At 46.5% G+C, this 27,430-nt stretch overlaps 1 protein-coding gene across 1 annotated transcript in view; it reads left to right on the top strand.

Annotated features, from left to right (window-relative positions):
* Window positions 1-27,430, top strand: part of SLC39A3 (solute carrier family 39 member 3) — a 75,062-nt gene that overhangs the window by 41,053 nt on the left and 6,579 nt on the right. Inside the window, exon 2 of the mRNA XM_069646631.1 lies at window positions 9,390-9,953. Coding sequence (XP_069502732.1) covers window positions 9,747-9,953 — 207 coding nt within the window. The 5' untranslated portion in view covers window positions 9,390-9,746. The remainder of the gene's footprint in view (window positions 1-9,389; window positions 9,954-27,430) is intronic.

The following is a 27,430-nucleotide window of genomic DNA, read 5'->3' as shown; positions in this document are numbered from 1 at the left end:
ACAAGAAACACTAAAACATCTCACACTTTTTTGTGCGGGCTTAACACTCCTTGGATCTCTACTGATGGGAAGACAATCAGATGTGGCTGAAAATCTGTCGAACATGCTTTTCCTGCAATATTTTCCCTTGTAAAGTTCCTAAAGCAGGACCTTCTGACATCTGACTCTCTGAGTAATCTGAAAGCAATGCACCATACAAGATGAAATGCATGACAACTGTCACTTGGACCTTTTTATCTTAAAAGGACAATAAGAAACACTGACTCGTAAAATTACAACTTAGGTTTCTGGTGAAATAATAGATGTAACAAAAGGTTTGAAATAAACCAAATGTTTTAATTTAAAAAAAAAAAATTGACACTTCATTTCTAAACATATACACAAGCAGACCATTTAGCACACCATTTCTTACTCAAAAGTCCATTATCACTAACCAGTGGCGAGTGAATATTTTGAGCCGTCCCTCACCTAGCTTTAGTGATTCGCCATTCCAATATAGTTTTAACCACAGAAGCATGGTGCAGTTTCAGACCGTGTTAAGCTTCTAGATGCGCTAGCCTAGGAAAGACCTTATAGCTGAGACAGGAGGCGGACCAGCGATGATGCATAAAAACACCTTTTTAACATTCACAGAATTTCAACATTCCCAGCATTTCTTATACACTGGCCAACTCATTTGGTTGAAACTTCCACTTGCTGCATGACAGCATTGAAGCGTCCTTTGTGCAGCATATAGTAGGTCAAGCTAGAGAACTGGGCTACTTCTATTTGAAGAGCCATTTGTTACACTGGATAGTCGGAAAAATCAATTCAATCTACAATGTTAATACACAGTCCGGAGTGGACAAACCATTTTGAAACATATTCCATAATTGCAGTCCTATCACCAAAACCTGTGACAAAATACCATTGACGGACAAAGTTTATTAACATTTAAAAACCCCATTTCTTTCAACCGCATATTATATTGGCATTCCAGGATCTGAAATCTCACAACAATGTTATAAAACACGTAGAAAGTTATGATGCAACCCTCACAGCCATCACAGATACCGTCACTCCATTGCAAAGATCTTCTAGAGCACAACAGCCTGCCTACCAATCCTGACATGCCCCTGATCTAGAGATCCATGTTACACCTACACCTCTCTGACAATGCCCAATGAGGCTGAATCCTGCCTGGTGTTTGCTTGTGGTCTTGAGCTGACCTACTAGTTCAGGCTAGTTTGCCCCTTTTGGGGTGAAATCCAGCCTGATTTGCAAAAGGCCTTTCCCCTTGTGTAAATGGAATGGCAGGATGGAAAACGATGTTCTGGGGGTTTACCAGAGTAATGACAGAGGATTAATTCAAAACCTTCTAGGCATTGCTCGTCTCTTGCCCTCTACATAAGCTAGTAAGATAGCACAGCAGGTTGAGCGCTTGCTGCTACGATCTGAGCGTGATCTGCAGGTCGCAGGTTCGAATCCTGGCAAGGCCAACTCAGCCTTTCATCCTTCTGAGGTCGATAAGTGAGTACCAATTTCGGTTGGGTGATATTGTATGTAAATATGTGCTCTGTAAAGCGCTTTGGATTAAGGCGCTATATAAATAACGCATCATTTATCATTACATACGGTGCATGGCAAAAAGTAACTGCTCAAATTCAAGTACTACAAAATAGTTGCTGTACAATGATTAATACACCCCTTTGCTCGCATAACCAAACATAACACATGTTTCATGTTCAGCTGAGCGTTTTATTTAAGGTCACTGTGTTAACCCATAAATGGTGTTGTTAAAAAGGACTAATATGGTTGACACATAGCATCCTAATCGAAACTTGAGACCCTCGAACTACAGCCATCTCAATATTTCAAATTTTAACTTGGTATGTGGATTTTTAAGGCTCTCTCTTGTGGATTGCTCTTCCTGTCTCATTTAGATCAAACATAATCTCATTGAAAAAACAAACTGCGTACGTTTATCTATTCTAAAACCATTTGAGTATGTAAGCTTTTGTCTCAAATGGTGAGGTCCTGAAGTAGACTAGTGATAGAATTAATTAGTTCCTCTGGGCTATTTAAAAGTATATTTGTAAACCCCTTTATTTGGAGCTAGAAACTCCATATTTCTAAAACATTAAATCATGTTTTGCAGTGGCTTGGTCCATTACGGTAACAGCAAAATATTACAAGACGTAGTTACTTCTATATAAAATGGATGTTTGCTTTTAAAGTGTGGTGGCCTCTGGTTATTGAGAACCCTTCGATTTAATGAGAAATCTTGTCCAATTACCAGAAAATGTGATCTGATTGACTAAATTTGAAGTTTAACCAGGAAAAATATATCATCGGACTCAGTGTTTTTAAGAGAAAACCCATGTGTCCTGAAAAATCCTTAAACATTTGCCTGTTGTTTCTTCATACCAGTCGGGTACTTTGGCCTTTTATCTCTTATCTTTTATTGCTTCCGGGGATCAGTAGTCGCCTATTGGGAGTAGTAACACTCGCAGTAAGCATTTTTTTTTTTTTGTTTAAAGCGATGCAGTCCCAGGGATTGAAAGAAAGATTGGCTAAGCAGGAAGGGGGTCCTGTCAGCATGTAGAGCAGACATGCATTGCTGAGCTCTCCTGCTTGATCCAAGAAACGGATCCTATTTGCAGTAAATGGGACGATAATTGCAAAAAAGAAATGGCTATGGAGGGTCTACCAGATCGAGCAACGACTATAACCCCACTTTGGATCCGGGAAAAGTGTTTATTCTGGTTGAAAACAACCCAGCTGAGAGCGAGGAGGAGCCCACAAAATGGCGTGGAGTGGTGACTAAGAAATGGAGCAGTGAAATGCTGAAACGCCGTCTCCTGCAAGCTGTGGCCCAGCAGACCAACCCAAAGATCATTGGGACACCAATCCAAGATCCGCAACCTCCCTGTTCGGGAGAGGGACGGTAAGGGCACTGCGGCGAAGTATGTGGCTGCGGCAAAACACTTGCGCCGAGTGTTGAAATAGACTACGTGCCTTCATCGGCTCAGAAAGCTGCTGGGTGCTGCCGTGAAGCCCTTGGTCCACCGCAGACAAAGCACACTGAAAAAAGGCAGTGGGGGCCGGCAGAGAAGCCCCCCCCAGCCAACGCGACCAATGCACACATCAGCTGCAGTCCCGAGAAGAGGGTCCATAGGATTACAACCAGGCGAAGTCCCATTAACCCCTAACCTACCAGTTATGAGCATCCTGCCTGATTCTGCAAACAAGCTAGCCCATCCCCGTGCTGCCCAACTCCAAACACCTTCCCACGCACATCGAGTGGAAGGCACTGGAGAGCCACATGCACCTAGTCACAGGAGGGTACAGATACGGCGCTGCATCAACCCCAGGCTATGGCCACAGAAGCTCATGCAAAGGCAACGCCCAAACACCAGTTGGGCAGCCCAAACCTCCCTCCAGCCCAGGAAAGCAACCCCGTCGCATTCGCTAACACAGCAGGGGGAAGACCAACAGGGTAATCAAGAGGACAGCCCCACTGGCGCATACAGAAGGCAACCTACTGCTGGGGGGAAGAAGGTGCCATAGCGAGCCCAGCCAGGTAAAGCTCGCAGGTACGACCAGCACCACCCTCCAATTACAGCTACATAAGCCTCTGCAGTAGGATAACAGTCTGCAAACTTACAAACTGCTAGCCCCCCCAGACACTAGGCAGTGCCTGTGCTGCTATCACACCAAGCAGTGCAAAGACAACTTCAATAATTTAAGAAGGAGGCCAATATATACCCCCACTGACAGTAATCCACCGCTGCAGAGATCAAGGCGCTACAGCGGTCCCACATGAGATATAAAACCAGAGGAGAAACGAAAACACCCAGAGACATTACCACTCCGACCACCAGGAGCCAACACTTCCTGAAAGTCGTGTGCTCCACACTCCAAAATACCTATAAACCTGGGCGGATCACCACAACACAGCCAGGACACGCTCCAAGAAACTGTGATTACCGCCAATTCCCAAATGCCGGAGGAAAGCACCAACACACTAGAAGCAACATTAGCACACACAGGCAGGTGACAATCGATAGGGTCTGTTTTTTCTATAGCGGTGCCCCCTGCAACAAGATGAACAACTAGAAGGCGCCATATCGGAAGCATGACCAAATGCAGAAGAAAACAAGATCCTGGAAGCAATTGCTGCCGTGAGTACCTCGATGGAAACGCACATAGGAGAGTGATGCGAATCTCCTGTGCCAAGACCTTCGCAACTTAGCAGAGTGGGCGGTACCGAGCAAAAACTCGAACGAACAGCCTCCACGACCAAAGAACTTGAGAGCACAGTCTGAGAGCTGACCTCCCAACTTAAAACACTACATGACCGTGCAGAAGACGCAGAAGGGAGGGCGCGCAGAAGCTTTCTGGAAGGAACCGAAGGAAAAGACCCAACGAAATACGTAGAAAATCTACTACTCCTGGAAATGGGGCCAGGGACACTATCATAGGGGTTTGCAGTTGAAGGAGCCCACCAAGCCCTCCTGAGGAAGCCACCACCAGAAGCCCCCCGCCCCAAGACCTATCATTGCGAAGATACTAAATTATGGCGACAAAGAAAAGATATTAACTGGGAGGCGTGATCCGAAGAGACTCTGCTACCCTGGCAATATACCCGGATTACACATTACAAATACAAACATGACGTGCACAATACGTGCCAACCAAAGAAAGACTACGACACCAGGGAATCAAATATATGCTTGTCTATCCAGCAAAAATGACTATTATAGGATTGACTATGTCTACATGGGGAAACAACATTTGGGGAACATAGGAGCATTTGGGGATCATAGCAGGAGCATCATACGAGGGCAGGACCCTATTCGATCATTCCCCCTTGATAGTCCAATGGACACTTGCAGATCACCTCACACCTATCCCCACATGGAAATTGCACGCAGAATCACTACAAGATGCTAGCTTCAAGGAGACCCTAAGACTCCAATCAGAACAGTTCTTCGAACTTAATCTAGGCAGTTTAGAGAACATCAGCACAGTGTGGGAGGCCTACAAGGTGGTCATAAGGGTAGCAGCGATAGCCATTACAGGAGGAGTCCAAAAGTACCTAGAAAACCAAATCTCAAGAGTAGAAGCCGAAGTCACAGATGTAGAAAAAAAGGAGAACCCGGGGGAGAACAAAGAAAGCACCCTCCTGTCCCTAAGATTAAAATGCATGGAACACTGGGAAAACTTGGAGATTTCAGCTTATAGAGATATACGGGAAAAATACATGTGTAAGGGGAATAAACCTGGCAGACTATTGGCCTGGCTGGTCAGGGGATTGGATAAAAAGGACGAGGTAGCAGAAATAACAGACGAAAGTGGGCCCACAAGGAGGTCACAAATATAAATTAATCAAGCCTTTAAAGACTTATACAGCAAATTTATATGAAGACAACACACACTCGAAAATGACTGAGATACTAAAAACTTTGGAATATATAGAGCTACCAAACGGAACAGCGAGAAATGCTAGACGGGCCCACTAACACTAGAAGAGATACAGGGAGTCATTGCCTCACTACCTACTGGGAAAACGCCTGACAGTGACGGACTCCTGACCGAATTTTACAAGGAATTACACAGATATACTAGCCCCACAACTACTGCAGGTCTTAGAAGAGGCATATGAAACCTGACCTCTCCCTGACTCGATGGAAAGGGCCCTAATACTAGCCATTCTAAAACCAGGTAAAGACAGCAAATTATGTGAGTCCTACCGGCCCATAGCACTAATTAACCAGGACATGAAGATCCTCACAGCGATCCTCACCAATCGACTCAAAAGGGTAATCACCACATCAGTCCACCCAGACCAGACCGGTTACATCCCAAGCAGGGCCACAACAGCAAACCTAAGACACCTCCAGGCGGTTATAGACCTAACACACAACAGACCAGAAGACTGCGCAGTTGCGGCTCTAGATGCCATCAAGGCTTTTGATTCTGTAAAATGGGGGTGGATGTTTACCACGCTAGAACACTATGGAACAGGACATGGGTTCATCCGATGAATACACCTGCTCTACACCAAACCATTCACCAGGGTGCGCACAGGTAAATACATCTCAGAACTATTCCCGATCAACGAAGGTATCAAACGGGACTGCCCGCTCTCACCCCTCCTATACATCCTGGCGCTGGAACCCCGGGCAATTTACATGACTCATTCCAAAACACATGGCTGCCGATAGACTGAACCACACATGTCATATCCATGTATGCAGACGACATTCTTTTGTATATACGATATCCAGAAGATAATCTAGGAACATATCTGGAAGTACTAGACAACTTTGCACATCTCTCAGGAATCGCCATTAGCAAGACCAAATCCTGCCTGTTAACGGCGGGCTGGTCTGGGAGAACAGAAGATCATCTCCCCTGTCTAGGACTTAAATGGTACCCCCATACATTTCGCTACCTAGGCATAAACCTACATCATTCCATAGAAGACGCACATAAAGACAACACGCTGAAAGTGAAAAATAGCGTAGCACCATCCATTAAATTCTGGGAGAAACTCGCCCTGTCGGTAGCAGGACGAATATCGCTGGTAAAGGTGATAGCCCTGCCCAGATTGCTATATCACTACAGCAATGCTCCATACCTCATCCCAAAGAAGTTCTTTACAGACCTCAACACAATACTTAGTAGCTTTATGTGGGGAAAAGGTAGAAGAAGAGTAGCCATAGAGATACTCTGCAGTGATTACACAGAAGGTGGAATGCGTCTACCACACTTTGAGCTGTACTATCTAGCGGGCCAGCTTCAACACGTGGCCTGCTGGCTAGCGGACGCAGAGACAGTGGAGCACACCCTCCTTAGCGACACTGTGTCCCCATACCTTCTCAAGGAAGTACTGTGGCTGGACAGAAGCAGGATCCCAAAATCTCCCACGTTCCTACAACTAGGGAGACAAATATGGAATAGAACCAAAACATTACTGAAAACAGAAGAACCCTATTCTCCCCGGATACTGCTGGACCAAAGGAATAATCTCGCCTGGAGACCTAGCCCCAGAAGGAACGACACTAGACTTTCAAGACCTGGTAGAATCCCATGAACCATGGCCAATTTATAACCGATGCAAGACTCCTCAAACAACTGGATACAAAATGGCTGTCTCCAACAGCAATGCAAACAGAAAATCCAGTCTTGGGCCTGCTCTGACGTCGCCGAGGGAGAACATATGGTATCCAGGATATCCCAAGCGATCACGGAAGAGTTCCACAAAGACACGGACAAAGGAAAGCAGACATGGGAAGAAATATTAGACCGAACAATCCCGGACATGGAATGGGCAAAGGCAAAACTCTATCCCAAAAAAAATATCCAGACACGCCAGACTTAAAACAATTGCAGTTCCGCATACTCCATGGAGCATACCTAACCCCGGGGAAAATATTACTTCCCGGGTGCCACTGCATAGAGCTGTCCAAAATGTGGAGAAGAGAATGCAAACCTGGGACACATGTTCTGGCATTGTCCAAGAATTCAAGAATACTGGCGAGAAATAGAGGGAGGAAGGGATGAAAGGCCAGGTATGGACCATTGAAGCCAGTCTCCTGGGCCTCTACAGTTTCCCAAAAAAAATAACCTTTTTTTATATTTTGTAAAAAAAAATAAAGCAATGTAAAAGATTATTAATTTAGCATTGGCACTAGCTAAGCGACAGATAGCAATGAAGTGGAAGGCCAAAGATGGTCCCAAAATAGAGATGTGGTGGAAAAAGATGGCATATAGCGGAGATGGCAGTCTGGCATGAAGCTTTAAGAACAGGAAGAAGGGAAGGCTCAATAGACGTTGCAGCATGGAACATAATGATACAAGAACTGTTCACCTCTCCAGACGACCGGACCCCTTGAAAGCACAACACCGGTCAAAAGGCCAAGTTATAGCAAATAAGAGACTTCGAGAAGCATGAAGATCGTCAAACATACATCACCTCCAGAGACATTGACCTGGGCATCCACAACCTCGACAGCACCACCCTGTGACCAAGTTTTTCATTAAAGGTTTGGGTTAGGGAGGTATTGAGGGAGGGGCAGGTAGGGGTATCTAAAGAACACCAACATACATCATAATGTAATGTATTTTACTATGCACCAGAAAACCAATAACACATTTTAAAAAATGTATATTTTTAAAAATTGGATAAGTAGGAGCTAAACTCAGCTCCTGGGTAGCCAGCATTAACCAGTGACCATGAACTACCACTGGGAAATAATTTCCACATAAGATGCAAACATAACACTTTTTTCATTGTTTATGAACCCTTATGCTTTAAACGTTGTATAGGGCTGTCCTTATGCTTATTTGCAAATTGCCACAAATACACAGTTAAATCCACATATGTGTTTGTTCGTTATCAGTTGGCCTGTGGAGCCAAAAGTAGGTCCTGGTAGCTGTTGGCATCAAGCTAACCAGGCTCTTTTAGACCAAAAGCAGGAGCTAAATAGCTCCAGCTCCCCTTAATTCCGAACCCTTGGTCCACTCTATAATCATAGATCATCTTTTAGACGAGTTCCCGATCTTGCAGATGCAGAAAAGTCCCTGTTCTTAGGTTGGTCACTTAAAATTGGGAAGTAATTCAACCCGTAGGCCTCCACTCCAGACTCCAACTCCGTTTGTCAGTACTTTGTGAGGCACCAAGGGCTGTCTTTCAATAATGAATCTTCTATTTTGCGCACCTACCATCAGCTTTTCTGCTATACCAGCTCGTTGTTGACACACAATCCACACCACAAGTATCTTAGCACATGCTAACCTTTTATCACTATCACACTGCTAGAGGGTGATGGCGAGACTGGATCTTGCCACAATGTGATACTTTAACATACCAAGTTTGGGAAAGTATACTGTGACTCTCTTTTTGCCCTCATTCATAAATAGCCCTTGCATGATGCTTGCCGTGTGGAATCCACATGAGAATCTGGGAGCAGGCAATCGCTTGGATAGTAGAGTAGCAGCAGAATAGCAGATGTTTTGATTTTTGGCAGAGCTGGTTTGCCCTTCTTTCATTCCAAGAGTGACAACTTGAGTATCCATTCAAATCTACTATTCAAAGTTGAAGACACCATTCTGTGATTGTATGCTCTATAAAAATGACCAGTAAAATAATTGCACGATTATGGAATTCATGTTATTTCGTCAAATGTTGCCCAACAAAAGATGCATTCCTATGCATGATAAAGTATTATGAAGAATGGATAAGGAAGGTTTAGTGCTGGAAAAAAGGCATACATTGGTTTTTCCTTTCCTTCCAGCTAATTTTGTTTTACTTTTCTGGGCAAGTCCAATGTGCCAAGTTTTGGCTCTGCTTTAAATATAGTTTTGCGTTCTTTTAAATTCTCTCCATGGTTCTTTTCCAGGAAAGCACTTCCACTCAGTGGTCTTCTTTGCATGTGTCTCGTGGCTACAGAGCCCAGCTGAAGAGAAGCAAGCAGCAAATATTTCTGAATGCTATGGAGCTACATTTGCATGGACTTGCACGCGATGCACCCCAGGTGCTGCCTTTGCAGAATTCCATTGTGTGAATGGCTCACAGTCCTTGCACGTACTGAAGTGATATTTCTATGCTCTGAAGATTTGTGATCCGAGTTGACACCTAAAATGATTCTGTTCCATCCAAGTTTGTACTTGCCAAGATGTATGGTCCACGTCAGCTCATCCAAAAGTTTTAAGGTGGGAATATTCATGCATTGAATATAGAAGACTACTCTGCAAAGATGAACATTTTAATCGCCAAGTTGCTGTGCCTTGTAGGCATGCTTTTTCTCATGATGCTGGCATCCCTCCTGCCTGTTAAGGTTATTAAGTATGACTATGAAAAACCATTGCGCTCCGGAAGAGTCCTCACCCTCTGCAATTCTTTTGCTGGAGGGGTCTTCTTGGCTACCTGCTTCAATGCCTTGCTGCCTGCAGTTCGCGATAAGGTTGGTGGAAGGAACGTTTCTTCTCCCACATATTGTCTTGTGTTCGTTGAATTGTTTTCTTTCTTCCACCGAGATTTATGTCAGATTTATCTATCTCTGACAAGGTAGGCTGCAATCCCAGATCCTCGAATCCCACACAGTTGAAGACATTCTCAAGCTTTCTAGATGACTTAATCTGCAGTGACGTACAGATGTGTTTAATTGTATAGCTACACTTACTAGCGAGTACATTCCTATGGGTTTTGTACCTTTTTTTTGTTAAAGTAGCATTTCAGTGGCTATTTGCCAATGATGATGAAATTTAAACCGCGTCTCCTGCATGCCTGTGTTTCTGCATGCTACATTTCTGAAAGTTATTGAGCCATTCAAGATGGTGATATGTATATCAGAATGGTGCTTAATTCCGTGACTGTTTGAACTTAAATGCTTTTGCGCGTGTGTATGCGTGTGTTTGTGCATGTCCTAGTGGGAGGGGAAGGGTTCACCTACATCTTGGATAGGTGCTGCAATTGCCATCACTAGCATTTCCCCTCATAGAGCAATTACTTTTTTATTGAGACTCTGAGCCTGACTTTATTTTATAGAGGAAGGTTTTCACTGCCTTATTGGTGAAGCAGCCCATCCTCTTGCATGGGTTTGTACAACTGGTTTGTATCATTTTCTGATGTGTGTTGAATGATTAGGAACTGGAAAGTAAAAATCTCCATCTAGGTAATGATTTTATTTTAAAACAAAAATATTGAAAGAAGTAAATGGCTACATTTAAATACAAAGGCAGACAGTCAATGTATTATGAAACAAAACACTAATTTAGGGTGCTTTTGAGGTTTTAATGTTCAACAGAAAAAAGGTTATGATAGTCCAGTATTGACATCGAGGAAGCGTCTTCCAGTGTATTGAAACACAAAGCGTTCTTAATGACAATTCATAGGCTTCCTTTCAAATGATATCAAAGTGGAGGTGCCATTTGCAATTTCATCCCACCCCTTTCCTGTTGAAACAAGAGACTGCAAATTGCTCTTTGGCTGTTTGATATCCACACCGATATTGCTTATGTAGTTTTAGTTTATTCACTATTTGCAGATATAACTGGGTACAAATATGTGTAGATATTTCCCAATCCATCAGAAGGACATAGTTGGCCATTAATACTGCCTTCTGAGTGACTTGGTTGTCTCAACCCACCCCCATACACACAGAGCAAACCGTTTTCTCCAAGTGTAATTTACTAGTGCTGGACCAACGATTAAGCGATATCAGCCTCCTGGAGAGATGATCTGCTAATCCTATTCTTTAAAGCCATCAGTATTAAACTCTTATGTATTGCTTTGCATACCTCTCTTCTTTATTGCCGCATTAGAGAATGTTGTGTCATTGGTGAACGAAAAATATTTAAAAACTAGTGCTGCACAGAGCGCCAAAACCAGCAAGTAATTAATCCCTGTCAAATCAATGTAGGAGGCACCAACCTTAGTTTCATCACGGAAATCTGGTTATCATGATTCCAAGGCATGAAACCATCTCGAGTCAGTTCAAATGTCAGCAGGCCAACGAAGAACGGAAGGAAGGAAGAGGGACTGTTTCAGCAACACAAGTAAGGCCTTCGAATCGTAAATCGTGCCGTCTATGGACATCCCAGAATGCGAATCACTCCTCATTCACCTTAACCACCAAAGTAACCTTTCCTTCCTGCTTGTCTACATACTTCCTTCCTACAGTCCCACCTTTTGCAAAGGCTCCTCCTAAGCACTTGCCATCCTTGTGGTTGTACATGAGCACCTAATAATTTTTCGAGATTTCTATATCTGGTTAGAAGAAGACTGCTAAACTTCTGACACATCTTTGAATAACTGTATGGCCAACCTTCACTGTAAATAAATTATCAGAGGGATAGCACAGTCTGCTCAGCCAAACGCTGGGTGACCTTTTCTGCCAAGAAGACCTGACTACAGCCCTACGAACTGCATTCTGTGGACGACCACCTCCTGGTACCTTTTTGTTATCCAAGCAACAGAGAGGCTTCCGACTCACAATGGGCAAGCCCCAATTGCAGAGAGAACCCAGGGGACACCACATCTTCATCAGACCTCTTGCTTCTTCTGGAAGAAATGAGTTGCTCCAAATTTGGATTTCGGGCGACCTGGACATCCTTGCTCCACTATCCACCCTCCAAGAAAGCGTCAGCGAGGGGGTTTAGCCCATTCAACCCTCCAGTTACAAAACATGAAGGGTAAACAAAACGGAACATAGAACAGTCTTGGTGGAATCCCTGTAACAGGCAAGCCTAATGACCAACCCAACACTGCAAAGAAGCCTATTTGTTTTTGTTCCCTTTGATTCATTACATGGTGCACTGAAAACAATTTCTGTTGGTGTATTGCAAATGGCACACATTTAAAACAACTTTCACCAATTAAACCCAAATCAATACAATTCCCCAATGAGCAGTCTGATGCTTTACCACTAGAGAATAGCATGGATACATGATGAACACGCCACCCTTATGCTAGCAACCGTATTTCCATGGCTATCTGCTAGCATTCCATATATCCTGGATTTGGTGGTGTTTCTGCAGGCACTGTCTCACCTTACAAGCATGTACTTGGAAGAAAGAGTGTGCATCAAGACCGTCCTCCCATACCAATGATTTAGGTAAGTCCTCCGCACCCCATTTGACTGGGATCTTTCTTTTTACTATAGCCAACGCAGTAGAAAAGACGTTTTTATATTTTGTAAGGCTGGTTTTGTACCAAACGTTCGCCAATACCAATTTGGGGTCAGTTCCAATAAGTCTGTCCAGAATTCCCTCTATTCATCAGTTAACATTTCTGCAGTAAGCTTGAACTCTGGGTCACCCAATTGCATATAAAAGATGCAAATGTTTACTACACCCACGACTGAGCTGACTCGGGATGCAATCAATGTTATGCTGGAATTCACTGAAGAAATTAGTTGTGTGAATGAGTTTCAGTTGTATCTAAACCAGATATGCCTTCTTCCCAAGGGTCTATAAGCACTTTCCTCCTGTCATCCTCTGTCCTTTTGTCCTGCACAATATCTCTTCTTCCAACTGGGATCAATGAGGTAGGAATATTTCACCATAGTACTGCGGGACCATATCATGTTGAATGTGCAAATATTAATCAAATTCTGTATTCGGTTAGTGATCTGCACAATGTCCAGGTGTGAGGTATTTTGTCCTGCCATAAGATATTTCTATGCACCAGCCAAACCTTAAACTGTGTTGGGGACATAACCGGGTGAGTTTTGTAGGATTTGTAAATGTCAACATTTTGAATAGAGCTGCTCTCGCCTACACCCATCAGGGAGATGGGTAGTGATATGGTCATTGGCCAAAACAGTTTAGTAATTGTACCTTCCTGCTGCTAAACCTACAACCAGTTAGTGGGGGGGTATGGGGGTGGGTGGAGCTGAAAATCACTTGCCGCCTCACTTCTATAAATACAGAGCACACCATTTCTTACTAGCCAAGAGTCCCTTATCAATAGCCGTTAGCTAGCAGGATGCAAATATTTCACCATGCACAGTGTGACAAATCGGTAGGTTTTGCCTCTTCTCCCCAGGGGGAAGCCACCCCCTTTCAGGCTACGGAGGTGAACCAGCTCCTTAAGACCCTCCCTAGGGGTCAGGGCAAGTGGGATCTCTCTAGGAGTGACTCTCCCTAGGGGACAAGGACTCTCATTCCCACATGGAGCGGAGCTCCCTATACAACCTACCTTATATGCATATATGGGACTACAACAAGGAATAAAATACCCTTTGTTCCTTTGGCTTCAGACAATGCTGGTTTCATTAAGAATCCCGAAACAAGAGAACTGTACTTTTTTTTTTTTTTTTAATAATAGAAAACCTGTTTGTGAAGAAGACGAGTGGATCAGGAGTAGGAAGTGCGATCCATATACGAGGGAAGTCCTACAAGCTTGTGATGTCTTGGAGAGGCGGAGCAACGTCAAGCCGTCGATCCGACTTCAATCCTAGAAGCGAGGAGAAGCCGGAGACCCAGCTAAACCAGCAACGGGTGAACCATTACATGAATGGATGACTGTCCAAGCTGGTGGCGTGACCACGGAAGCACACTGGTGGTCTGGGCGCCCTGAGTACTACGCCGTTACCAGTACCAGTGGGAACGCTGGAACCTCCCATGAGCGAGCAGTCACTGAACCATACTCTGCACAGTGACGCAGAGTACAGGACGGAGCTGAAGCCTGATGCAGAGGGAAAAGAAATCGCAGAAGGAAACCCAAGCAAGCCCCTAACCCCAGAAAGTCAATCGCACTGAAGGAAGGTACCAGGGAGATTTTCGGAAGTGGGAGGTCGCTCGGGAAGGTTAAGAAAGGTGACGGAAGTTGTGAAGACTGTTATGTTAAGTTGGGAACACTGAAAAGGCCAAATGGTGTGTGGTATAAAATACCTACGAAAGCTAATAATAGTTTGAAGGCTGAAGCTTGTAGTAAGCTGGAAATTCCAGCCATGGAAAATGAAAAGCCGCCACCAATAGTGCATAGGAAGAAGATTAGAAAACATTTCATAAGGGACAGTGAGACATATACAAGCAGTAAAGTAAGATATGGGAATTGCCATAAACGAGTCAGAGCGATGGAAAGAACAGAATGGCCTAAGTTACAAGATACTAAAGAATGTTGGCAGTAAAAATTCATGGTACGAATTGGAGGGAGCCGGGTAACTTTTTATGCGAGAGGAAACAAAAGGTAACAGCCCTAAACTGAGAATAAGAAGTATAATATGACGGGAGGATATCTAGAAACTAGAAACCAGAGACCCAGCTCAGTATAAAGAATATTCTATACAGGGACTAACGTGTTACATCCTTGGCCAAAACATGAATGCAAGCCAGAGGGCTCGAATAGAGAGTAAAATACTCAGAGGAAGAACTATTAAGAGAAAATCACCAGAAGGCTATTAAAGAAATCCCTCAGAAGACTGAGATATCTTATCAAGTCTGGAGCATTAAACCCATGAGCCTCTTGCTTGACTTAGAGGAGTTTATCATTAAGATAAGGAAAATTAAAAGGTGATCACCTTTGTGAACTGGTATATGGAAAGTGACATGATACAGTTGATAACTCAAACCAAACCAATCACACCCTGAAGAGAAGCCGAACAGATAGACAGCCAGATGGAAGCAAGGAAGAGAGTTAAGAGAGATTCTTTTGGCCCATTTTATTTTGTTAGTTAATCTTAGCGGCAGGGTCAGGTAGATTTAGGTTTTGGACTGTGGACATTTTTTATTTCGCATCCTGACTACCGATGAGCACCTTGGTTAATTTTGGTAGGTAGGGAATCCCGCTATAGCAATAGGGCAAGATAGGTATTCTCTTCATTATTTTTAATAGCTTTTAGAAATGTCCAACTCCTTCTTCCATCCCACCACAACAGTTATACATAGGAACAGGTCCCTGTTAGACACTTAGATTAAGTACCAGTAAGGAACCAATAAATCTAGTAATCGCAGCACACTTGTATATGGGTCTTATTTTTTTCAGCACATTGTAAGACACGTCATCTCGCTCTCGCCGGAACATGATCACATGACTCTGATTCAAATAGTACTCGTCAAAGAACACTGGCATGAGACAAGAGGAAATTGGACGATAGACTGTGCCGCAAAAATAGTTAAGAAAAGATAACTGGGAGCAGTCTTTGTGTGAGACTAATGAATATGGTGGAGGGATGATCCTTGGTAGTCACTGCATGTTATGGGGTTTTTACAGGCACAGCGACAATCACGTATTCTGTAGCCAGGCCTGAAGTGAGTTGCGATGAAAAATCTGATGTCTCCAGAGCTCTGGTTCTCTCTAGGCTGGACTACTGCAACAGTCTCTTTCTAAATCTGCCTGCCTCTACACTCTGCCCTCTACTACTCATCCAGAACAGGACTGGGCGACTTGTCCATAGCCTCAAGCCCAGGGATTGTATCTCTCCATCCCTGAAATATCTCCATTGGCTCCCAGTGGCTGCAAGGATCAAGTTCCACACTCTCTGCATTGTCCACAAGCCTTCTGGGGATTGGGACCGCAATACTTTCAACTCTCTCTTCGGAAATATCTTCCTACTCAAGCTCTTTGCTCCTACACCTCCAACTCCCTCAGGGTCAGTCGCTTCCCCCAGCAAAGAGTTGGGGGTCGATCTTTCTTCGGCTGGTGCTTTCCTCTGGAACAGCCTCCCTGCCTCCTGAAGCTTGAGCAGAGCCATCTCTGGTTCCGGAAGCACCTCAAGACCTTCCTCTTTGCTTCTGCCTTCTCTCTTCCTCTCCCCTGATGATCTCCTAATACTGCACTGGTCACCCTACTACCCTCTGAATTCGGGCCCAGGTCCCTGCCCGCCCAGTTGCACTCGCACTGCCTCCTGGCAACCCCTGCACTTGGGTCTGTATCTGCAACCCTACAGTCCCCTTACCTGCACTTATTGGAAACCTACTGTCTGCACTTAACCCTCGCACTTGCCACCTGCTGGCCGCGCTACTTGTTGTTTTTGATCCCATGTCTGGCACTTGTCCATCCTCCCCCGCCCCTGGCACTTTTTCCCCTTCTGTTTCCCCTGCACTTGCGCAATCTCAATGTCACTAGGCCTAGTAAGATTGTTGTCTTTGTCTTCCGTCTGTTTCCCCTCCCTTGCCTCGTCGCACCTTGAAACACTTGTGTATAAGCACTCTATAAATGCCATATCATAGTAGCTTACCCCTTCGAAGAATGCATAGATACAAGTGGTGCCTCCACTGGATCAGTTGTGAAAAAAATATTATGTTATGTCCCCTCATGCATGAACCAGGTGACTGCACGGAAGACGGAGAACTGTTATCTTATGAAACTGCCCAAAGAGGCTAACATGACAACCTGCGGAGCAACCCATGAGTTTTTTTTCCCAACAGAATGATGGGTTTCTTTGATATCAACTTATTATGCTCAGCGACTTGTTTTTAAAATTCTTTGATTTTGTGTTTCGCCTGTGAAATAATCAGAGGGAGAAAAGAATCCCAACCTACGCTCTGAACAAGGAGTTTTGTTTCTCACAAATGACTGCGCCACACTTGATTTTCAAACACAGAAACTGGTTCCGTTTACTTATGAAGTGCCAATCATATAAAAAAAAGCCCATAAGGATGACATGTGATTCGGCACCTCTGTGCCTTTCTCAAATCAGGGCATTAATTTTCTCAAAATTGTATATTTTTCTTCCACATGTGTATATTTTGTGTTGCGTGGTCCATTGAGGGTCTATCCCTGAGTTTAATCCAACCTTTCAAGTACCATTTTTCGACTGTCTTTACGTGTCGCACTTTGGGAGAGAGAGAGAGAGAGAGAGAGAAAGAAAGAAGAGATAACAGATAACAGAGAGAGAGAGAGAGAGAGAGGAGGGAGAAGAGAGAGAGAGAGAGAGAGAGAGAGAGACTGACTGACTGACTGACTGACTGCGACTGCCTACTCTAGACCACACTCAACAAGGCTTCACATCAATAAGGGGGAACAGAATCTGCTCCCATATCCATGTGGAATAATCATAAAAGTTGTGGATACTAATATCACCTCAGGCCTTGTTCTCCTAGATAGCACAGCAGCTTTTGACCGCTTTTTATTAATATGTTGATTGCAAGACATGTGTACAACACACAGCAGCCCTACTGTGGATGAGGTGTTTCCTTATGGCTAGAACAGAAACCCTGTGGCTTCTTTCTTTTAGAAATCGCACAAAATTATATGTGGAGTTATGCAAGCACCAAACTGCTCACTTCTGCTTTTCAATAGTTATATGACCTCACTTAAAAGTTGCATTAAAGACTTGCACCTTCAACTATGCAGATGAACCACAAATCTTCAAAACAACCACTCCAGACACCACCCTGCCCACTTCTATCACACAATGAATTCTTAAGGACAAGGATCTTACCCTGGAACCGTAAATCGGTAGCCTTTGTAAATAAATTCCTCTACAAACGGGCAGATGCCATTCCTCACCTTTCTGCACAGTACCCTTGCCATCATATTGCTAGCTTTTATGAAGAATCGACTATGCCAACAGAATATATTTCTCAGCATGCCTGATTGCCTTACTAAGAGAGTGAGCACATCCAGAACACAGTGGCAAGACTACTGCTGAGCCTCAACAAGAGCGAACATCCAACACCAGTCCAAACTCTGCATTTGCCCAAGAATAAAGCACTGTGCTAAGCTCACAGAGCCCTTAAGAACCATGGAGCCGAATTCATGAAAAGGAAATTCATCCTTAACCACTGAGATCCAGCAACTGTGTACTACGTGCACAAAGCCAGAGAGCGACATCGTAGATCTGTGTTTGCCAACATAGCGGCCAAATGATGGAATAGACTTTCAAGGGGAATCTGCATAATCTAGGATCACCTCGCTTTCAGGAAAACATTAAATACTTGGCTTTTTAACACATAGGGTGAAGCAACCAGAGGCCCTTCGACACTATTACCTAAATAGCACCACGACCCGGATTCCATGTCTGATTATTACCCATTGAGCTTCGGCCAATCAACCATGGAACGACATTATGTCTCCCTCCACTGCAAGATAAGTAATTCTACATCATGGCTTCTATCATGTTAGATGGTACGATTTTACCTGTGTTCTGGCATCAACTTCTATCATGTTAGATGGTACGATTTTACCTGTGTTCTGGCATCAATACAATATGGGCAATGAAAGGATGCCTGCTCCCTGATTTCTCCCGGCAACATGTGCTACTTGTACCCACCAGCATTTCAATGTAAGTGCTCAAACACATATACACAGACCAACTAAAGAATTCACACTAAGTGTTTACACAGCCCTCCCAACAGACTTCTAACAATAGTCCTGTACACTTCTAGAACCATCTTGCATACCACAGCCCGGGTTGAAGCATCCAAACACCATGGGCACGTGAGGCTTCCTTTATTGTCAAAACTGCCTCAATGTTCCCAACACATCACTTAGAAACTCTTCAACACACAAGGCACTTCCGTTCTGCATGCATCACAACAATCAACACAACAGCAAAGCCACTTTGCATCCTCCCTACCCACACCATCCAAAGCCACTCCCCTCTTTTTCAGATCTACCAGAGACCTTGCAAATGCCAGAGGTGTGCTTTATGAATCCCAACACTGTCCGAGATGCATTTACAAGTAAAAACAAACTAAAGGTTTACAGACAGAACATCAAATCTAATTCAAGTATAACACAGAAAAAGAAATTTGCCACGATTATTCATTCAGAGTAAGAACAACTTTAAATTTCGAATGGTGTCGAAATCACTCGGTTTTATCACATGGGTGGCTAAGTTTGTCCCGAAATTACTTGAGATAGAATACAATGACTTAGTGCTGTTAGCGAACCATAAACTTTGAAAATCTGGGACGAAGGGCCTCACTTGGGGCCCTGTTCCCCAATGGAACGGCATTTGTTCCCGAGAGAATTGTCGGCTGTGATGTATTTTCACAAGACAGGTGGCTGATTTCTATTAGGGAGTTTAATGGGGGTTGACATCTCCTGAAGTTAAATAAGACCTTGGCTAAACCATGATCTTTAAAATCAATTCGGATGGAATCGTATACCTTGGCTCCCTGTCAGTGGATCCTGGTGCAGTGGGTAATTTACTCCTGAGTGACAAATAGGAAGCCCCTCACCACCCGAATCCACTGGATGCACTGGTTTAGGAGAGCATCACTGAGCTTGTGTTAATTTGTGACAAGCATGGGGACCTTATGAAGGTAGTGTCCCGCCAGCCCACGATGCCCTGGGCGTACTGTTGTTCGCAGTTGATGTATGGGATGCACGGCCCAACCATGTTGTTGCCCTTCCAGATATGATGGCTGCTCCGGGTGCCCTAACTACCCTGAGGCCCTGGATGTGCATCAACAAGGAGGAGCAGAACGATGACTAGTCATACTGCCAACGCAATTGTTTAAGTCTGTCTTGGGCGATACCTCCTCGCCCACTGGTCCAGTTTTAAAGTGAGTATCTTTTTCTGGCCCATTGATGAGACCACTATCACCCCAAGTGGCTCTAGTGTTATCGGGTCTTATTTCAGGTACAGGTAAACCAGCTTCTGATGGTTTGTCTATGTCCCTTCCTTCAACCCCCTGGCCAATAAATTGCTCCTCCTTGCACATACCCCTGCTAACCAGTACGATCAGATGGGAAACTAATTTTTGAGAATTGAAATTTCAGTCCGCACAGTACTACATTGGCAGATCCTGGAAACTGCCCCCAAGCCCCTTTCAGCATGAGTTGGTGTGTTGATAACCCCTTGCTTACGAGGAAGAAGAAAGCCAGGGTGGAGCAGGATCTAGCAGCAAAAAACTAGGTTCCCATGCTGGTACCACTTGTGTCCCCATTTCTGCAGTCGCTCTACTCACAGTCATAGAGGGTTCTTCACCCTTCGATCCAATGACGGGCCCCTGCGGGCAGGTAGTTAACTTGATACGTTTTAGGGGATAGGTGCACCTCAAAAGCAGATAACTTGGGCTATATTAGGTTACCACAGCTTCGGGGTGTCAAGTTACAAATCGTCATGTTAAGATCGCACTCCGGCTGGCGATGACTGTCGTGGCCATAATACAGTTGGTAGGGGTGAGTCCCAGGATCGAAAGCAGTAATTCCCCCAAGGACCGTCGTAGGGGGAGCATCCGTAGTCTTTGGCAGTGGCCCAGATCCAGTGCTTTCATTTTGTAAGCACGGGCCTATGGTATTTATGATTTATCAAGGATAGCAATGTCTTGGTCAGCAGACCTCCGGTGCCCCATGGGTCCATACTTACTGGGGCACCAAATGAACCTAGAAAATTGTTCATCTCACTGATGAGAGTAGGTGTTTCCTAGGGGTCTTGTTGAAGTCGCTAGGCCAGTCTCTGTAGCCCAAGCAGTAGTCACAGGGTCTGTCACTGGAATTTTCCTTTTTACGAGTAGTATTTTCCGTTGCGGTATAGTTGTGGTTCTCCAGAATGGGGTTTGGCATGGATTCACATACTCATGAATATACCCGGTCGTCAAGCTGGGAATCCTGGTAAAAGAAAAATAGTTTTACTTTCACTTACTAACTGTACTTCTCTTTTAAACCAGTCACTGTCCTCTGGGTCATACTGCCCCCATCCAATGACAGTCGTCTCTCTACGCCCCTCAACTGGAAGCCATCTTCAGATTTTTACCGCACTCTTCAGGGTTGGGAGCCTTCGAGTTTGCTCTGCGAGCTACTTCTATGTTTTTTTCGTGTTTTCGATGGAAAAAGGTTCTGTTTTTGTTCCAAAAGAGCCTGTGTGCTCTTTTCTCCACCTGCTGACAGCGGTGTCCCGTTGTCAGAGAATTTCAGTGCCCCTCAAGGGCGAAGATCGGCAAAGTTTCCAGAAGGCCATCGGGCCTATTTCGCATCCTCCGACCATGACGGAGGAGTAGGGGTAGGGAAGGTCCCTCTTCACTGCCTGCACCAAGTCCGGGCTACGCAATGTGCTTGTGGAAGATGAGCACCTGCACTGCCTCAACTGTCTGCACCCAGACCACAAGGAAGTTGAGTGCGAGATATGCCTCAGGTTCTCCAATAATATGAAGGATGGGCACAGAAGACTGGCGGCGTGGCTTGATGCCAAGACCTCTGCCCCGTGCTCCCAGCAGGGTCATACCTCACCCAGGACCGGCTGGTCCGAGGAGTGGTCTTCTAAGTCCTTTTGAGGGTGCCTCATTCGTGGGGGCCCAAGACGAGGCCAAGAACCACAAGTCTGAGTGAACTGGGATCGCCGGGGCAGCGGGTCCCAAAGGGGGCTAGGGTTCGATCGACATCACCCTCTGCCCTCCTTCGCCAGCCGGCAATCAAGCTCTTCCTCAAAAAGGAAATCCTCTAGCCTGGCTAAACTGGGGGAGAAGTCTGAGAAGCCGCGGACGGAGGAGAAGGCCGAACCTGCCCAAGCAGGCACAATCGGTGCAGGATAAGACTTTGTTGATGATGGCAGCTGCTCTCTCGACGGCTAAGGGTGCTGACCCTGTGAAGGTAGCCCCCGCAGCACAGAAAGCATCCTTTCCCCCTAGGCGTGAGGAATGGGGGAAACCGATTTAGGCCCAAGTTCAAGCCCATGGGGGGGATGGAGCAAGGAGGCCCCGAAAAAGCCCTACCAGGCTGTGGCTCAAGCCATCGAGGTCTCGTCCACAGACGACGAGGACCAGGAGTCACTGCACACGATCCAGGAGGACATGGAAGAAGAGGATGACAGACGGCGGCGCAGGGCCTACTTTTCCGATCCCGCCAGCTCAGCCGAGGAATGCGTCTCTGGACATTTTGTTGACGGTTCATACCGTGGTGTCGGAGGTCCAGAAGTGGATCCCACCGGGCCCGTTGCCAGTGGTCACCCAGACCCCCATTCACCCTGCCAACAAAGAGGAAGCATCATCCGACGCCCCCATTTCAGCCTCCACACCCGCATCGGTCCCCATCTTTCCCAGTAGACCCAGACACTGGTACGGGGACAGATATGGCCAAGTCTAGGGACAACAACAATATCATTGCAGCAGGCGGTGGGTCTCTGCAGTTGCCCAGAGCGTCCCCACCGGATGAGGTGGGATTGTTCCACTCCATGATCACCAGAGCCTCCAAGCTTTTCCAGATTGTGCCTGAAGAAACCAGGAAAGAGGGTTTCTTGTACCGAGTCCCGCGACCAGGAGGAAGACGATCATGGCGGTTCCTCTTCTAGACGACGTGTGGGAAGAGAGCCTGGCCCTCAAGAAGAACCCTTACACTGTTCTAGCCAAACTGGAAAAGAAGCATCCGGTGACGGACTCTGCACCCAAGTGCCTGAGGTCGCAACCATCGGTGGATTCGGTGGTATCGGCGGTCGCGAGGAAGCGCAACCCGTCATCTTCAGTTGCTTCGGACAGTGAAGGGAAGAAGTTGGATGCCATTGGAAGGAAGGTGATTAACACTGCTGCGTCCGCTATCGGGGCGGCCAACGCACTGGCGATCCTGGCCAGGTATGACATGAAGCTGTGGTACCTGCTGGGCTTCTGGAGTTCCTCCCAGACGATAAGAGGATTTAGTCAGTCGCTCTTTTCCAGGAGGGGGAAGTTTCATCTGATCATGCCATTACTGTGGCGTTGAACGTCGCCGACACAGGGTGCCGGCAGATAGGGAACCGTGCCTGCCTTCATCGACAAGCCTGAATGAAGGCCACAAATTTCCAGCAGGAAGTCCAGGCGAAGGTGTTTGAAATGCCCTACGACAGAGAGAACTTGTTTGGGAAGGCTGTCGACGAGTCTCTCTGTAAAGACTGAAGGGGGCTGGGGGGGTTATCTGCACTCCTGCGCTCTATATGGCAGAGTAGAAGCACAGAGCACCGCCGCCAAGGTTCTCTCTAGAGTAGCAATGGACGAGCAACCAAGCGTTAAGAATCAACCTGCATCGCCTCCTGAGAGCTTAAGTACAGTGTAGTCTCCAAGCCCCCCACAAAGGAATGTCCACACACTGTTATGTGTTAACACAGATCTTTATATAAACATGAGGTTCAATATATATATACACAATTTAATAACACACTTTGTACTTTGGGAAATCTAATATGGCAAATATGTTCAATGTCTGTGGTACCACTCTTAACTATTGACACCTTTAAAATGCACCAACTGCTGACATTTTCTAATGGCATACAAATGACAGTAATGTGTATCAGCATAGGACACAGGAAGGAAGACAAGTTGGGTTAAGCAATCACAGAATGCTGAGCCTTCTCTACCTAGAGGCAGTTCTGAGTGATGATTCCCCCTCCCCCCCACCTGGGGCAACCTGTAATAAAGTATAACAAGCCCAGTCCATAGATGTTTAAATAGTCTTGTTTCCTGGTCAAAATTTTCAACTACCCCAATGTACCGGAGAGTTTCTAGGACGGCTCATCAGGGGATTCATCGTGGGTGGGACTCCCTTTTAAAGCAGGAGCCATGGTCGTCGAGATTCCGGGAAGTAAATGTGAACACCATTGTCGGGACAGCAGCTTCGAATTTTGCGGTGCTCGTCTAGGATCGATCATGTAGATCCTGCTTAGACGAGGCGTGCGGTACTCCTCGATGACAGAGTTCAGTGCTGCAAAGAGGACTCTCTGACAAGCATATGCCCGGCAGCGGGCGTCTGCTTTCGGCATTGGCATTGACGATCGGGACTTGACCATGGCTAGAGCTTCACTCGTCAGGATCTTTGTGGACTTCAGGTGGCGAGAAACCCACCAGCGGATTCTCCACGGTCGTCGGCGACCGCGACTTTCTCTGGCAGGACAAAGCGGTCAGCTGTGATGGCAAGGAAGCCCTTAGTTTAAATGTTCTTAGGCAATGGTGGAGCCTTTGCGGCTCTGGTCGTCTAGCAGCACGGCATCAAGCTGTCCACGCATCTGGGCAACACGACGGTCTTCCAGCGGTCACGGAAATCCTCCGAACCCCAGTCGATGGTCTCGATGTCCTGGTGCTTTACTTCAATGTTTCTTGGCTGATCCCGTGTCTGGTCGACAGCCTTTTGGGACTGACTTCAGGGTGCATTGATGAAGGTCCGCTTCTGCATGATTTTCCCTCGAAGCCCGGGGAGAGGTCTCCTAAACAGGTCCTCTCTTGGATCAGTCCTCGACGGGCACGACCGCTTTTGGATTTCATCAAAGGTGCAGCAGCAAACCACTTCTTCTTGCTGGGCTTCAAGGATAAGCAGCTTCAAGTTTCAACTTCAGCTTCTGAACAATTTGGTAAGTGAGAGGTCCCCATATATACAGACCTGTCGCTCATTCACACTGCTGAGCCAAGTTCAGTCAGCCAATCGGTCAGAAGGGCATTCAGGCAGGCAGCCATTCAGGCCATTCACTTCCACCCAGACACCCATAACAAGGAATGTGGATTGGGGCCAAGGGTGTCTCATTTTCTCTGTCACACATACAGATCCCAGACACCCACAAAATGGAATGCATATTGGTCATACACTCCATTCACCCAGGTCCCACCTCAAGGGTGTACACACAACATACAGTCACTGGGAATGCTCCAACCAGTCTGGCCTGGATTTGCCCACAATACCATACATGGTTCTTCCACCCAACAGCCAGTCAGGGGAAGGGGCAGAGTCAGGTAACAAGGTAACAGGTAATAGAAACCAAGAGGCCACAGGGGGCCACAGGGGCCATCTTGCCTTCTATCAGGAAACCACGGATTCCTATGGCGGGGCCTTGGTATCCCAAATATGGATACTCCGAGCACCTGTCAAATTCAGCATGGAGCTGCCACCAGCCCAGACCCTGCTCTGTGGGCCACACACAGGTGCCCAAAAACATACACTAGGGGTACAGGGTAGTACTCCCACCCATGGGTGCCATAAGGGTATCCCATGGGTCTCTGTTCACCACAACCAAAAAGAGGAAGAGTTGCACTGCCAGGAGTCCCACATGGACAACTGTGCACAAAACAACACTGAACACACATAAGGGAGTACAGGACAAGGACATGGAGGCCCTGTCCCTCCAATGCATTTCCAGCATCACACTCTCCAGGCCATCAAGGTGGATACGGAGACAGCCTGTTCCTTGGGCATGCTACAACAGCTGTGCTCTTCTTTTCCCTCCTCCAGGGGAAAGTGGAGCAGGTCTTCCAAAGTGTTCTTCTCTTCCTACTGACAACCTTCCAGATCCACGACTCAGGAAGCCTACAGAGACAGTTAGCAGGCCTACGGTAGCTGAGGATAGCGTTGTCCCATGCAGGAGAGGACGCCTAATCTGGCCTGAACCGGGCAGGACGTTGCGCACCCACACGTGCACCCCGGTGGGCAGCTGGCTGATGAGGTTCGTCAGTGAGTGGATGATGGTCACCACCGACAGATGGGTGCTGTACGATCTCACCCAAGGACACTCTGGCGTTTCAAAGCAGGTGTCCGCAGATTTCTCTGTGGTCTGGAAGCCCCTTCTAGACCTGTGACGTCTCAACAAATATTGAAAAAGTTTAGGATTGTCAAGTTGCAGCATGTGCTTGTCCAACTGGACGAAGGAGACGCTGCTAGACCTGGAAAACGCCTATTTCCACGTCCCCATTCTCAAGAAACATCGAATGTTTCTGCGTTTTGGTAGTGCAGGGCTAGCACTACCAGTTCAGAGCCCTACCTTTCAGATTGATGTCGGCCCCAGGGTGTTCACGAAATACATGGCGCTGGTGGCGGCCCATCTACGTCTGCGGGTTATAAACGTATACCCGTTTGTGGGAGCTGGCCGTCGGATAAACCAAGGCGACCGTCCAGCTACTGACGGATCTGGGATTCTCCATCAACTATCCAAAGTCCTGCTTGACACCATCACAGAACGTGCTGTACCTAGGAGCCAGACTCAACAGTGTCCTGCCTGGTGTCACCCTCGGAGGAGAGGGTAGTGATGGCCACGGTAGTTGTTGATGCCATCCTGCATCTACCTCATCCGGCACTGCAGGTTGCATATGCGACCTCTTCAGGAGTTCCTGGATGCTCGCTGGATCAGCTGTCCGGAAGCTTCACAGAAGATCCTGCTCAACGATGAGTTACGTCGGGCGATATGGTGGTGGGGCGTCCGCTCCAACATTGCCCAGGGCGCAGAGTTTCAAAACCCATCCATATCGGGAGACCTCGCTGCGGACGCTTCCCTGGAAGGTTGGGGAGCCCACACTGGATGTCTGCATGCCAAAGGCCTGTGGCTGCCGCAGGAGAAGTACCTCCATTTCAACATCCTGGAGCTACGGGCAGTATTCTGGGCCCTCAAGTCATTCCTTCCGTCTCTGAAGGGTAAGTTGGGGAGGATCTTCACGGACAACACCACCACCCTGTTCTACATCCGGAAACTGGGGCATTCGATCCTCAGCACTTTCCAGGGAAGCACAGGACTTGTGGCACTGTACTGTCTGACACAAGATTTTCCTCATTCCTCTTCACCTAGCGGGAGTCAAGAACACCATTGCAGACTCCCTTAGCAGCGAGTTGCGCTCCTGCCACAAGTGGGAGATGCGGCAGGACCAGGTGGACTACATCTTCAAGTGGGGCAAGCTCCAGATCAATCTGTTTGCGACAGCGGCGAACTTCAAATGCCAGAAGTTTACCAGCAGATTCCACCAACCAAGGAGCATGGGGACGCATTCTCCTTCCTGTGGGAAGGGCTGTTTCTGTACGCATTTCCACCGTTGTCTCTCCTGCTAAATCATCAGCACACTTGGACAGTGCCAATGCAGGATGATACTCATCGCCCCAGTGTGGCTGTACTCGGACCTTCTCAGCCCACCAACGTCGCCTCCGGTCAAGCTGCCGGTAGTTCTGGATCTTCTCAACAGAGGAGGCGGCGCAATTCTACATAACGACCCATGATCGCTGAACCTGAGGGCTTGGCTCCTGCAGCCTTACAGTTTGGAGGATACGAGTTGCCAGCGGACTGCGGGGAGGTCCATGCAAAAGCCAGGGCGTCGTCGACCTTGAAGTGCTACG

Source organism: Ambystoma mexicanum, chromosome 1p, assembly GCF_040938575.1.
Source record: "Ambystoma mexicanum isolate Mex_15411 chromosome 1p, UKY_AmexF1_1, whole genome shotgun sequence".
Lineage (NCBI taxonomy): Eukaryota > Metazoa > Chordata > Amphibia > Caudata > Ambystomatidae > Ambystoma > Ambystoma mexicanum.
The sequence above is the reverse complement of the archived record's forward strand: the minus strand, read 5'-3'. Positions and strand labels throughout refer to the sequence as shown.